Raw genomic sequence first — 15,718 nt, forward strand, 5'->3', positions numbered from 1 at the left:
GGCAACCACTCCCATGGTAAAAGCGCCTTTCGGCATCATATAGATTTTGATCCTTGGACTATCCACTACTTATTCTCAAATTTTCAAGCAAATCGATCCATTCTGTAAAAATTGCGAGGTGAAAAGCTTCGGTTCCTGGACTAATATGATAAATAAATAAAATGCAATTTTACAGTGACTTTACAGTAAAATTATAAATTAAATTTCTCATATTTATCCGTTAAAATATCTATCCATTTAAATGTTTTGTTTGAGCTTTAATTTTAATATCAATAAAATATTTATGAAAGAGGCATGCCTAAATATGTAACATTATATTACTTTAAATAATGTGAATAGTGGGTAGAAGAAAAAAATTTGATATAAATCCATACTTCAACCATTACGAATCATTTTTAGTTAATCATGCTCATTGTAACTAACATGAAATCGACACTTGTTTTATTTTTGGTAAGTTACGTTTGCGAAATCTTCTACTAATATTCTGGTATTTTTTTATTTATTTTTAATCCTGTTTCTTTTGATTTGGTATTTGAATCCAATAGCTTTACCGTCAAGTATTTCTGTCTTTTGCTATTAACAAATCATATCATCGGCAAATCTCAGATGGTTTAGGTTTTCGTCGCCTATCGTCACTCCTTTATTTGCCCATTCCAAAGTTCGAAACATATCTTCTAGAGCTAAGGTATATAGTTTGGATGAGATAGAATCTCCTTGTCTAATCCCTGTTTGCAGTTTTATCTTTTCTGCTTCTACTTTTGTTTTATTTGAGATGTTACATTGTCATACATATACTTAATGATTTTTTTATATCGGTCATCAACTCTATTGTTGCTTAAGGAATTAAGGATTACCCAAATATCTATTGAGTCAAATGCCTTCTCGTAATCTATTATAGCTATCCAGAGTGTTATGTCGTATTCGTTTGATTTTTCGATTAGTGTTCTTATTACTATAACCCAGTGATTCTCAACCTGTGGGGCGCGCCCCCCTAGGGGGGCGCGCTTTTAGCAATGGGGTGGTGTGAAAATATAAAAAAAAACCTAAAACATTGACTAATTTACTAAAATCAAAGCAAAACAAAATTCTGACAAACAAAAAAATAAAATACCCATGAACAAGGAGCTATACATAGTTATGAGCACTGAATACTAAATCAACAAGTGTAATGTAAATTAGTGACTTCCTTGGGCCTGTCTTGCAGAGCAAATCTTATCAAAACAGGGTGTAATATTAGAAATAGACGCTCTCAGTTCTTTCTCTATATTTAGCTGCGCGACCTATAATTGGCCTTTAAAGCAGCCATCGCGGAAAATCCTGTTTCGCAAAGGTAGGATGGTGAAAACGGTAATAGTATACGGAACGCTCTGGTTTTCAGTGCAGAAAACTCATCATTTACCCCTGCCCAAAATTCAAAGAGGGATCTAATATTAAACTGTTTATTGATTTCGGCATTTGCTGTGAAGTCTATGAAGGTTTCTTCTTCTGCAGTAGAGAGCTCTTCGGGTGTAATTTGAAACGGATTCCCGACCCACTCATAACTATTAGGTACGTATTAATTGGTCGTCGGCTAAAAAGTATCTTTTAAAATTTTTTGTCAGCATTGCTAAATGATTTTCAATGGTTACAAAAACAACTTTCACGTGTTGTTCTTCAACCTGGTAAGTTTTAAAACATTCATCCACATCTTCAAATATTTCTAGGTTTTTTGCTTTAAATTTCTGCTCCACAATTTCAATTTTTTACAGAAAGCGTTAACTGTATCATTCTTATCAAATGTATGTGTATTGGCCCCTTGAAGTTGTAAGTTTAAAATACTTAGTTTCTCGAATATATCAACCAAGTAACTCAATTTCATCAAAAATAAACCATCGTGAAACATCTTGGCTTGCGGCCTCTTTTCTTCCTCTAGAAAAATGGCGATTTCATGTCTTAATTCAAAACACGTTGTAAAAATTTCCCACGTAATAACCATCTTGCCTCACAATAAAATAATAATGCTGAATGTACCGCATCCATGTCTTTGCAAAGTACAGAAAAGATTCTAGTTTTCAAAGGTCTCATTTTTATGTAGATAATTAACTATTGTTACAACCTTAGTTAGCACAATATTCAAGCCAGAGCTTCTCTGTTGATCATACAGTGCGTCCATATACACATTGGAGACTTTTGTTTCACAAGTGGGTGTAGACTTACCGGACATGGTACGAGCACCATCGGTGTATATTCCAACGCAATTCTTCCACTATATTTTTGCCTCATTTATATAAACATTTAACATAGCAAATATTGCAAGCGACTTTGCTATCAATTCTACTGGTTTGCAGAAAAGTAGTTCTACTACTGATCTGCCATCACAAAATCGAACGTAGGCAATAAAATGAGCATATTTATTGCTACTGTTGCCTCATCAAGCTGAATCGAAAACAGCTTTTCACGCAACTTCCTGATTAGCTGATCCTGTACATATTCAGCTATATCACCAATTCGGCGGGCAACAGTATCATTTGATAGAGGTATAAACTCCAATGTTTTAGCAAAATTATCTCCAAACTTTCTACAATTTTGATTGCAGTTGGTAATATAAGATATTCACCAATAGTGTTAGGCTTTTTAGATCTGGCTATTTAATATCAGACTTTATAAGAGGCAAGCAAAGCTATTTCATTCACAGTCAAAGTTTTTATTAAAACTAATTTTTGCTTTTCACGCCAGTTTAATTTTAACTCGAAGAATTCTCGGGGTTTGCTAATGTACTCACTATGAAGCGTTTCCCAATGTCTTTTTAGTTTATTAGGTTTCATGCTGCTCAAGGAATATTATTATTGTCTAGATAGATATATTGTTATTGAACGAGGTGGGGGGGGGGGGGCGCGGTGAAAATAATTATGGAAAATTGGGGCGCAAATGGTAAAACGTTGAGAAACGCTGCATAACCTTTTCTGAATCCTGCCTGTTCTCGAGGCTGATAACTATCCAGTTTAGTTGTCAGACGCAATGTAATTATCTTCACAAACAGCTTATACAAGACTGATAAGAGGCTAATGACTCTATAATTTTCTAATTTATATTAATTTCCTTTTCTAAATATGAGAATTATAAGAGCGTATGGAGTTTCGTACGCTCCGTAAAAAAATAAGAGTACGGAATTTTAATAGGTCTATACAGGGTGTTTAAAAAGATATGTCATAAATTAAATCACGCATTCCGGGGACAAAAATAAATTGACTGAATCCAACTTACCTTAGTACAAAAGTGTACATAAAAAAAGTTACAGCCCTTTGAAGTTACAAAATGAAAATCGATTTATTTTCATATATCGAAATCTCTTAGAGATTTTTCATTGAAAATGGACATAATGTGGCATTCTCATGGCAGCAACATTTAAAAAAAAATTAAAGTGAAATTTGTGCACCCCATAAAAATTTTATGGGGGTTTTGCTCCCTTAAACCCCCCCCCCCCCAAACTTTTGTGTACGTTCCAATTAATTCATTATTGTGGTACCATTAGTTAAACACAACGTTTTTAAAACTTTTTTGCCTCTTAATATTTTTTCGATAAGCCAATTTTTATCGAGATGCGGCTTCTTTTTTAATATGTTTACATAAAAATTATATGGGGGTTTTGTTTCTTTAAACCCTCTAAATGTTCGTGTACGTTCAAAATAAACTATTATTGTGGTACCATGAGGTAAACACAGTGTTTTTAAAACTTTTTTGCCACTTAGTCTTTTTTTGACAAGTCACCTTTTATCGAGATGTGGCTTTTCCTTCAAAATATACCTAAAAATGTAAATTATAAATAAATTTTCAGATTATTAACAGGTATATCATAGGTATTGTACTTAACCATATACAAATATGTGGTGTATTCGACAAATATTCAGAATATCTCGATAAACACTGGCTTATCGAAAAAGAACTAAGAGGCAAAAAAGTTTTAAAAACATTGTGTTTAACTAATGGTGTCACAATAATAATTTAATTTGAACGTATACAAAAGTTTGGGGGTGTTAAGGGAGCCCATAATATGGTGTTCAGAAACATTTGCTTACAGACTCTTAACTTTATCATCTCCCACTTTTAGGTAGTATTTAAAAGACACATTTTTACGAGAATTCTCAACATCAGTTGTACTTCGTCTATAGTCAGGGCGTGATTTTTCTACAAGTGATACAACCACAGCTCGCTTAGCTTCCCAACTGTCTACGTTCTTCCATAAATTATTGAAAAGTTTATTTCTGTCCAGATCTGTAACTTTAGTACAGTTAAATTTTGCACTATTTTTGCATCTACAACGAGCTTTCACTTCTCTACCTTTCCTCTCATTGTTGAATTTGTATTTCCTGCCATTTTCACTTTCTTGTTTCTTCAACCCTAAATAGGCTTCTCCTTTCTTTCTTTTAGCAGACTGAACATTCCTTTCCCAGTCCCTTGGATCTACAATTTCTCCTCTTCTTCTTTTCCTTTTTTCTTGTATGCCTTGTACAGTCTGTTCCATTTGTCTACGGTTTTCTACTACCGGTATATAAACTTCTTCTTGCTCTCCAACTATGGGAGCCGGATTATTCTCATGGAACACGCCAGGTTCTTCAATAACTTGTTGATTGTTTTCAATGTTGTCTGATCTGTCAACCACATTTGGGGGTTTAAGGCAACAGTATGACAAGAAGTATTTTTTTTCTTACTTAGTGTTTTCCTTTTCAATACTTTAATCTTTCTTGGAAAGCGGGTTTCTTCATCATTAGAGGTTGAACTAGGCTCATAAACATCTGAATCAGATGAAAATAAGGGATCATTTATACTATCGTCAGTTTGTTGTAACATTTTCTGAACTTGTTCTCTCCCTTTTGATTTTTTCTCTCGGCAAGGTCTAGCACATTCATTGTTGGTTGATCCAAGTTGCTCTTTCTTGTTCGTAAGAGTTATTTCCATAGCTTGTGCGTCGACTTCCTCTAAAGCAAAAAGAGTAGAATTTCCGTCTTCAACTGGCATTGGTAAAACCTCTACAGCAGTAGCCAGACCTGAGTCATCTAAAAAAAAAATCATTAGCATTATAATCCCATCAGATTGAAAGATAATCAAAGCACATTTTTGGGGAAAATCGATAAGAAATAGGCTTAGCCAAAGAGTTACTGAATAAAGATGCTTTTTGGTTGCTGCTAATAATAGATAAATCAACAACAAAAACGGTTGGCCTAAATTATTTTTTCCCATTTCATTAAGTAAAATGTTAGCGACCAATGCATTCTTATCATACGAGGGGTTACTGACATTGCTCTAAATTATTAGCCAAGCTAAAGTGATCATCAACAGTGAAAAGGAACAGATGTATTTGCAGAGAGAGTGGCATCTACAGTACCCAGCATTTTGATAACATAGCAGGAACCTAATAACAGAATAACAAATTTAACAGTACAAGATAGGAGTACGTAGCGTCCATTTTGGAGGTGCCTGACTACTACCCCGTGGGGAGAGGGGGTATGGAAACCCTGCAAAGCAAAAGTGGGTGATTGAAACTTTTAATAAAATACCTACATAATATTAATTTTGAAGCTTTTTAATAAAATTTGTGGCCAAATTCCGTTAGCTGCCCGCATCACTTAAACCTCGGTTAAGTTAGGTTCAAGCGACCCTAACCTAAACTAACCTCCTAAATGAAAAAGCGTTGCGGGCAGCTAACGGAATTTGACCAAATTTGTTTTAAGAGCTAGAAGTATTAGCCTACAGCCCGCAGCGCTATTTTGTAGTTATTTTGTAATACAAAGTTCATAAATATTAATCTGTGGTAGGAAAAAACGATTTTCTTTTTAAAAAAATTAGGCCTAGCCTATTTAGGCTAATGTAAAAACATTCTTAAGAATACATTAAGTTACTAGCCTAACAGCATAGCACAACATTCATTAGCCTCATTTATCCTCATTTGCCTGTGCACCTATTAGTCCTGTCGCCAGGGGGGGTACAACGGCCTCCTTAATTCAGATGGACTTACCCAAGTTTTTTTTATATATTTTGATCCGTAGAATACGAATTTTTTGGGTAACAGTTGATCCGGATGTCGATAAGATTGTTATAGACAAAGAACTTGAGGAATTACATAACAGTGATTTCTCGCAAAACAAAACATATTTTTGTATTTTTTGGGTCATTTTAAGCAAAAAATATTCCTACAAGTTTTTTCGTAGAATGCATAGTTTTCGAGATAACCGAGGTTGAACTTTCAAAAAATCGAAAAATTGCAATTTTTGAACCCGAATAACTTTTGATTAAAAAATAAAGTAGCAATTCTGCTTACCGCATTTGAAAGTTTAAGTCAAATTATATCGGTTTTGATTATTTGCATTGCTAAAAATTAATTTTTTTATTGTTAAACTAATCTATAAACACATAGGTTTCCCGTGCCTAATATATGCGTTTTAACGCATGCTACGTAGAAATTGCCTCGCTTGCACTTGTAGCTACTCTACCTACTCGTTCGATTTTAAATGAGAAATCATAGAAAACATCACTCACATACTAGGTGTTTACTACAGTTTACAGCTTTGTTTAACAATAAAATAATAAATTTTTAGCAATGCAAATAATCAAAACCGATATAATTTGACTTAAACTTTCAAATGCGGTAAGCAGAATTGCTACTTTATTTTTTAATCAAAAGTTATTCGGGTTTAAAATTTACAATTTTTCGATTTTTTGAAAGTTCAACCGCGGTTATCTCGAAAACTATGCATTCTACGAAAAAACTTGTAGGAATATTGTTTGCTTAAAATGACCCAAAAAATACAAAAAGATGTTTTGTTTTGCGAGAAATCGCTGTTATGTAATTCCTCAAGTTCTTTGTCTATAACAATCTTATCGACATCCGGATCAACTGTTACCCAAAAAATTCGTATTCTGCGGGTCAAAATATATAAAAAAAACTTGGGTAAGTCCATCTGAATTAAGGAGGCCGTTGTACCCCCCCTGGCGACAGGACTATATGACATACCCCTGCAATAAAGTGATGTGTCACAATGTCATTTTAAGTGATGTATTAAAAAATTGGTTTTAAAAGTTAGTGGTTAACTTACTTTGCTCCAAATTATCAGCCAAGCTAAAACGATTGTTGACAGTAGGAAAGCTCCCAGTCGCTACAGCAGGAACGGATGTACTTGGAGAGAGAGCGACATCTGTAACATTTTACTTCAATGTTAATGAGATAGGTAACTTAACAAAGCTTACAGGATAACAAGGTTAACAATACAATGCTGTGTTACAATGTCAAGTTAAGTGATGCAATAAAACATTAGTGTAAGTTAAATTATTACTTTCAGAGTCATGCTTACCGACAAAAACAGCAACCTTTTTAAAGCAGTGTGCAGCCTAAATGAAATTCCTTGAATAGATATACCCGATTTAGTTTTATTTTATCATACACTAGCTTTACTATATTATGTTTAAAGACAAATCCAATCCTTACAAGATAAAAAAAAGCGCATGAGGACTAACCAAGGTGATAGATGTGATTATAAGAATCAACAGATAGGCCTAAGTTACCTTTTTCTAAATTGTCTGCAATGGGTAGGCCTAAGTTCTTCACATTTGTAGAGTCTAGTCTCTGTTTTGCCAGTTCGACCATCAATTTGCCCCTTTGGATCATTTTCTAAAACAAAAATATGCATATAAAATATGTTTCAAAAAGTCACATGTTTAAAAATACATTTTAGGCTAAACACAAAACCCAATACTGAGACATAAGACATTTTGATAGCTAAATAAATTTTAAGATCGTGCATGATATAACCATAACAAACCATTGCCTAGGTCCTAAACCCCTATTTTTAAGTATATTATTATAGTAGAGATACTAAAAACTTATTAAATCAGTTTTCTAGAGCTTAAATTGTTGTAACAAATATAACCTAAAAACACCTAAAAATGCAACCGTGTAAAAAGATATTGTTGTAAGAGTACAAGTCCGTATAAACTATTAAATAACATGCAGATTACAATTAAAACCCTTATGAAACACTTATAATCAGAAATATAACAGCACTATTCAGTATAAAGTAACTGGGAGAGAAAGCAAAGTACAACTTACCTCCTCTTTCAGTCTTCTCAGACATAAGGCATTTTGCAATAACAACAATCAACTGAGAAAACATAAGACTTTTAAAAATAAGGTTATATTTCACAATTTATCAGCTGTTGACATAAGACATTTTGCTGGTGGATGGTAAACATAATTTGCCACTCTTAAAGACCATAAAAGAAAAACTGAAATTTTGACATACGACTTTTTGCAATATCAGTCACGATATGGGACACCCATAAAATTTTTATGGAGTGCACAAAATTTACTTTATTTTTTTTAAGATGATGCTGCCATAAGAATTCCACATGTCTATTTTTAATGCAAAATTTCTAAGAGATTTCGATATATGAAAAAAAATCGATTTTCATTTTGTAACTTCAAAGGGCTTCAAAGTAACTTTTTTTATGTACACTTTTTTACTAAAGTAAGTTGGATTCAATAAATTTATTTTTGTCCCCGGAATGCGTGATTTAATTTATGACATACCTTTTTAAAACACCCTGTATAAAAGAAAGCAACATTGCTTCGAACATCTTCCATGACTTCGTTTATTTTTCGTGTGTACAATTTTTCAAATCATTTTACCAAGAACTCGTTCATCGTGAAACAGTATTGTGATTCAGTTAAATCGTTGTTAAATGTTAAATCATTTACCCGTGATATTTCTTCTAAATATACAGGGTTGTTCTAAATAAGTTTGACAAACTTTAGGGGTACTTCTACATAAAAAAATAATGACAGCTTGAACAGCAAGAACTCGTTCATCGTGAAACAGTATTGTGATTCAGTTAAATCGTTGTTAAATGTTAAATCATTTACCCGTGATATTTCTTCTAAATATACAGGGTTGTTCTAAATAAGTTTGACAAACTTTAAGGGGTACTTCTACATAAAAAAATAATGACAGCTTGCTCTATAAGTATATGTCCGCAAATGCCTGGTTTCCGAGGTACGGGGTGTTGAAATTTTTCTTACAATTTAATGATTTATTTATTTCTCTAAAACCGGTAAAGATATACAAATAAAATTGGGTGGATTTTAATACGTAGTTATTGCGCATTTTTTGACATACAACCAATAATTTTTTATTCACCACTGGCGCGCACACAGGGAATGGTCTGATTTTTTGAAGTTATACTTCTTTAGGCACGAGGGTAAATTTTTATTTTGCTGGGCGCATGCGCACACCGACAGTATGGTATGAAACGTTATAAGGGATCTGATTGGGTGTTAAAATCATCTGTCAATAATTGTTCAAATGGAGATTCTGGATAAACAAAATGTTGTGTATATTAGTTTTTATTATTGTGAGGACAGTGACAAAAAGCAAATTCATAATTATAGTGACTTTTTAAATAGTTATTAAAAGCAACAGGTACGTACCTTATTGTAAATGTTTTAAAAACAAAAGATGTAGATCTTTGAAACACATCAATGATCAAAAGATCCAAAGTTACTGGTTTGGACGACCACTCGTACGAAAACAAACAAATGAAATAGAGAATGCGGAAAAATCCCCTTACGAATAATTCACACATCCACTACTTCGGGCTGGGAAAATTTTTTTGAATAGAATCAAAAATCCAAACACTATTTCTTAGAAATGTGTTTCGCCCTCTTCAACCTCTCTGGGCTCATCAGTGGTAAGTAAATGTTTTAGTATTGTAATAAAAAATTACAAATTAGGTAAATACCTATTTGGAAAATGTACCTACCTAGCTAGTAGGTGATGCTTTTATTTACATAATTTGATTACCAACAAAAATTTCCATCTAATATATTGCTTTTTAGTCTATATTTTGTCGTATTTTAATTCCACAAGAATCAAACTTATTTGATTAAACTAACAGAATAAGCAACTGTCAAAACAATTTTAATACGTTTAGTTGCCAGGTATATCTTTCCACTTCATTCACATGTCTCGGTAGTTAAATTCTGCGTGGGGTGAGTTCAAAATAATCTACACCTGATAGACTCAGGTTCAATTCCCAATGCATTTTTTTATTTTTTTTATTTTGTTTATAAATTTTATGATTGTAAGTATATTTATTATATTTTTTTTTTCAGAAAATACGTATTTAGTTAAAATTTTCTCAACATTATTGTTCAGAAATAATTACTTTGGTTTCATTTTTCAATATGTTTGCGTGTGTTTTATTCTTTTATTTTTTTAATTTTTCGTATTGTTTTAATAAAAATTTTTGGAAAGTAGTAAGTATTAAAATTAGTTTAATATTTAAATAAAATATAAATAAACTGTTATATTGATTTCGTTAAAATCATATAATAGAAGCATAACGTCTTACGTGCGTACAAAGTACACACACATTCTTTAAAAAAAAGTAGTTAAAATTGAATTTTTCGTTCAATTTGTGATAAAAATATATCTTCCCTTTTTTCCGTATTTGTTTTATTTTTTTCATGAAAACGGCGCGTCCTATGAAAAATTGGATGCTAGATGTTTTGTCAGAAATTGAATGCGGAATTTAAAAACTATTTTTAAATTGGAACATCTCAGTGGCGTACAATTTTTTTTCTTGAAACATATCAGACCGTTCCCGCTTTACCGGGCATGGTGACTATAAAATGCTTAATTGAATGTTAAAAAATGCACAATAAATACCTACCCATTAAAATCCACCAAATTTTTAAAGAAATAAATAGATCTTGAGTTTGTAAGAAAAATTTCAACACCCTGTATCTCGGAAACGAAGCATTTGCTCTAGTTACGTTTATTTTAGGATTGCTCGGTACTATACACTAAATCGGAAATAATATTAACTATCAAAAGACGAAAACTTCAGTACTTGAGACATGTGATGAGAGGGCAAAAATACTTATTATTGCAACTTCAAACTTCAAACTACTTATATATACAAACTACAAAGGGGTAGTTCCCTAGGTTGACTGTATACCATATAATAGTTAAATAACTCTAATATGAAGTAAAAACCACTTCTATGTAATAGGTATATTTGCTAAAATTTTTAAAAATCCCAATGGATTGAATAAAACATGTCCAATTCAGAACGTTTTCGGACCTATCAGTCCATCATCAGTGAATTTAAATGCTTGCTAAATAACCCCAGAACCAAACAATATTTTGCAAGGCAAAATCCGTGGAAAGCGAAATCTGGAAAGACGAATAACGTCCTGGCTTAAGAACTTAAGGGATTGGTTCGAATGCAGTAGTGTAGAACTATTTATAGCGGCAGTCAACAGGGTCCGCATTGCCATGATGATTTCCAACATTCGATAGGAGATGTAACTTAAAGAAGAAAAAGGTGCATTAAAAGTATTCAAAATTTCACTGAATATTGTACGCTAGCGTTTTTAATTTGTTTATTAAGTATATGTATATTTTAATACTTTTTTAACCCTTATCCGGGCAAGGTGGGTCCAACAGGCCCGAGACGTCAATTCTTTTATCATAAACTGATAAATAAATGTTTATTGAGTTTTATGCATCACTGAATTTGTTTAGAGGTATGTTTCCTTCAACATAGTCATGAGCTATTAAAACATTCATTACCATTTTTAAAATTATTGCGTCGAAAGAATTTTGTCACGTAAAGGGGCAACACGGGCACGTCGGACCCTATTTGTATTTATACCTAAATTCTAAATCTTTGTTACAGAAGTTAATCTGGCAGTCAGGTAATGTTTTCGTGGATTATCTAAACGACTTTTATGATTCCGGAAATCCAATAATAAAGTATAAACCTGTAATAAACAATGTAAACATCTCTTTGGTGTGAACATCAAAGAGATGTTTACAATAGGTGTTATATCTATTCTAAATGAATTTTAAAAACTGATAATCATTGTTGGAATGCAATAATATTGTTAGGTAGGTACCTACACATATTTGGAAATAAATAATGCATCTGCTATCAATCGTTTGATATCGATGTTAGTTTCGACAACTAAGCTCCTAAAATTTAATTTTGTTACAGTGAAAGTAGATAGTGCGAATAAAATGTCCCGAAAACCATTTTCAGCTGCAGAACTACAAGATATTGCTAATAATTTATGGGATTTCGATGATGAAGAATCTCCTGAAGTAGGTGGCATTGAAAGTGACTGAAATTCAATATCATTTTTCGAAAGTAAGTGAAGAGGATGATCAGCAAGTAGTATTGAGTGATAATGAAGAAGAATGTGTAGCTACAAGTTCTCAGATTTCAGAGTGTGTAATTTTTGAAACTAAGGATGGAATAAACTGGAAAATTCAACCACAACCGACAGGATGTATGCGACCTTGAGACATAATAAAAAGCAAAACGCACAAAGTAATATTAGCCCCTGTTCAAAGTGTAGAGTAGATGATCCTCTTGATTCCTTTTGTTTGTTTGTGGACGAAAAAATTGTGAACGAAATAGTGAAGTGTACAAACGAAGAAGCCAAAAAAGTCCTGGGGATAGAGAACTGGAAATATTGAGACTCTACAGAGCTATATGCCTTTATTGGACTACTACTAACTGCAGGGCACCTGAGTGCCAACATCCATTAAACGATTCAAAAATTTGCTAAGATTTGTTCGATTTGACTATAAAGACACGAGGTCTGAACGAAGAAGGAACGACAAATTAGCAGCAATACGCGATGTGTCGAATCAAGTCAAACAAAACTTTCAGAAATACTATTTACCAGGAAAAACATAACGGTAGATGAGCAACTTGTAACGTATTGACGTAGGTCTTCTTTCAAGCAGTATATGCCTTCAAAGCCAGACAAGTATGGCACGAAAATATGGCAAATCCTTCAGGTAGATCGCACCCTCAAGGTAGACGGCATACTATAGTAGCACTTTTTATTTCTAGACAATTTAATTATAACTTTAGTAAAAAATGAAAAAGAACCTTAGAAATATATGGATAAATATTAATAGTAAATTCACGAACAGTGGTGGGCCCAACGGACCCGAGTTGCCCGGTTACGTAAGTAAAATGTGTTGCCCGGATAAGTGTTAATGTAAAAACCTAAATATAACACTAAAAAACTTAACTTATATAATACACGAACTAGGCCATAATGTAAACAATAGTAATTATGTACTAAATATTACTTGCAGGTTTTTCTTACTACATCTTTGGTTTCATCTCGAAAATTGCCAATAAGCTACGAAGGATACGGAAATTATTTGACCAGGGATGAACTAGCATCTTCGCTTGATCCCAAACCATCCCGCCCTAATCTTCGTTCTCTTTCTGTTCCAGAATTGCCTACTGTGTATCAAAAACAACTTACTGAAGAATCACTACTGAAGAGCGTGAAAGAAGGTTTAAACTTAGAACTCACTGAAGAATCAGTACTGAGTTTGAAAGCAGTTTTAAGAAAGTTAGACGATTCACCAATCGCAACGGCTGTGGTGTGTATTATTTATGAGTGGGGTAAAGTCTGCAAAAAAGTTTGAACATTTTTTAAATTTCGTAATTAAATAAAGAACTTATAAACTAAAGCAATAGTTTTAATTAAAGCTAAAAGTAATTACGTACCTTTGACTTACGAAACCAAATCGGATAAGATTTTTTAATATACAGAGATGGGCAAAATTTTGGAATAAATTCATTTTTTCTAAAATGGAGGATTTTGGAGATAATTCCCAAACAGGTCGATTTTTATTTTTAGATTACACGTTTTTTGGCATAATATATTTCATATCAGTGACGTCATCCATCTGGGCGTGATGACGCGATCAATGATTTTTTGAAATGAGAATAGGGGTTGTGTGGTAGCTCATTTGAAAGGTTGTTTAATCCTCTATTCAGTAATATATACACTAATATTATTAGGGAATACATTTCAATCTTATTTTCATATTGGTTTTTACTCTCTTGAGTAACTAGGTCCATTTTCCGTTGGAATTTACCAGCTGAACACACGGGGTCGTGAATTGTAAGTTTTTGAATTTCCTCTTGTCTTCGTCGCTTCAGCATCCATGTGGCTTGCAATTTTTAAAAGTCATAGAGGTGTTACCTGGAAAATTGACCAATAAGTTTTCAATTAAATATCTTTTAGGAATATTTTTAATATTTTTCAATATTCGTAATGTTTCTATTAGGTTGAAAACTTTGCCTTTCAATAACCAGATGCAAAAAAATAATTTTTGGTTTAAATGAATGGACGCAAAAAGAAGAATTTATGTAATTTATTTAACTCAAAATACATTTTACTGCTGTCAGAAAATAAAAAAAAATGTTTATTTGGCAAATAAACATTGCTTTTTGCTTAAATTAAATAATGTTCAAATTGCCAAGAGGCAGGTGGGAGACTGTTTGACATTTAATTTAAGCGATCAGAAATGTTTATTCGTGAAATAAACATTTTTTTAAATTATCTGATAGCAGTAGGTTCAATTTATTTTGAGTTAAATAAATTACATACATTCTTCTTTTTTGTCAATAAATTGAATTCAAAACTTATTTTTTTGGCCATATGTTTCATCTTATTTTATAAAGGTCGTGACTTACCACCGGAGTGGACAAAAGCACGTATTAACAACATATAAGTAAAGACCGGATTATATGTTCCTGTTTTGACTGAAATATGTGCATATATATATATGTCTGAAATATGAGTAAAATATGTTGAAAATATTCCCTAAAAGTTTAAAATATGTTCCAAATATGTGGAATATGTGAAAAACATTTTAAAGTACCAAGAAAATGTGCATTAAAAAATGTATAAAAGTTTTATTAAATAACGGTAAGTACATATATTGACAAAATTTACCTAAATATACGAATGTATACCTATCTAGTACCTATTACTATTACTTACGTTTCTACATTTTATTCCTTCTTATAAAAACAATTCACAATCAAATGTTTTTAAATATTTTCAATAGTAAAATTATGTCGCCTATCCGTTAGTAGTAATTTGTATGTTGAAAATCTTTGTTCAACATCAAGTGATGTGATTGGTGCAAATTTTATAACATTAACAATCTCCGCATTTAAATTGGTATTGACATCAAAATCGCCACAAATAATTTGGTTTGCTTCCTGTAATAATAATTTGAAATCACTATTTTTCTGTAAAGTTTCAATCCATTTTTTATTTATTGATTGTCCAATTTTTCCAGAAACTTCTTCAGCGTTTTCCTTAAATTTCTGAATTAAATTAAGGGACTTTTGTAGTGGAAACGATTCAGTTTCAAGATTGAGGATGGTTTTATAAACAAATTCATAATTCGATTTAATAAAACAAAGCTCATTGTGCAGTGATCTGTTTTCTAAAATTGATTTGCATTTTGAAATCGCATCAATATTTGTTTCTTCAAAACATAAAATTAGTTCTTTTATAGGGAGAAAATGTAACTGCATAAAAACAGGCAGCTTTTAAATATGTTCCCCAACTTGTGATTATAGGCTCCGGTGGCAAAGGAGTATTTGGTAATTTTTCTTTATATATCTGAATCCTTAAAGGCGATTTTAAAAATATTTTCTTTACGTTGCTAATTAAACTATTAAATGTAGGAAATGAATTTCGAATTTCTTCCGCCACTCTGTCTAAACCATGCGCCAAACACGTCACATGAATTAAATTGGGATATAAAACTTTTAGTTGTTGGCCAGATTTGACCATGTACGACGCAGCATCGGAAACCATAAGCAAGATTTTGTTAGCTGGAACAATGTC

At 32.3% G+C, this 15,718-nt stretch overlaps 1 protein-coding gene across 1 annotated transcript; it reads left to right on the forward strand.

Moving 5' to 3' along the window:
- Positions 1–285: 285 nt before the first annotated feature.
- LOC114333132 (uncharacterized) lies at positions 286–13,535 on the forward strand. Its single transcript, XM_028282961.2, has 2 exons — positions 286–450; positions 13,149–13,535. The coding sequence occupies exons 1-2, from the start codon at positions 406–408 to the stop codon at positions 13,488–13,490; spliced, it is 387 nt and encodes a 128-aa protein (XP_028138762.1). The 5' UTR covers positions 286–405; the 3' UTR covers positions 13,491–13,535.
- The last annotated feature ends 2,183 nt before the right edge of the window (positions 13,536–15,718 follow it).

The sequence above is a fragment of the Diabrotica virgifera genome, chromosome 1 (genome assembly GCF_917563875.1).
Source record: "Diabrotica virgifera virgifera chromosome 1, PGI_DIABVI_V3a".
NCBI classification, from domain to species: domain Eukaryota; kingdom Metazoa; phylum Arthropoda; class Insecta; order Coleoptera; family Chrysomelidae; genus Diabrotica; species Diabrotica virgifera.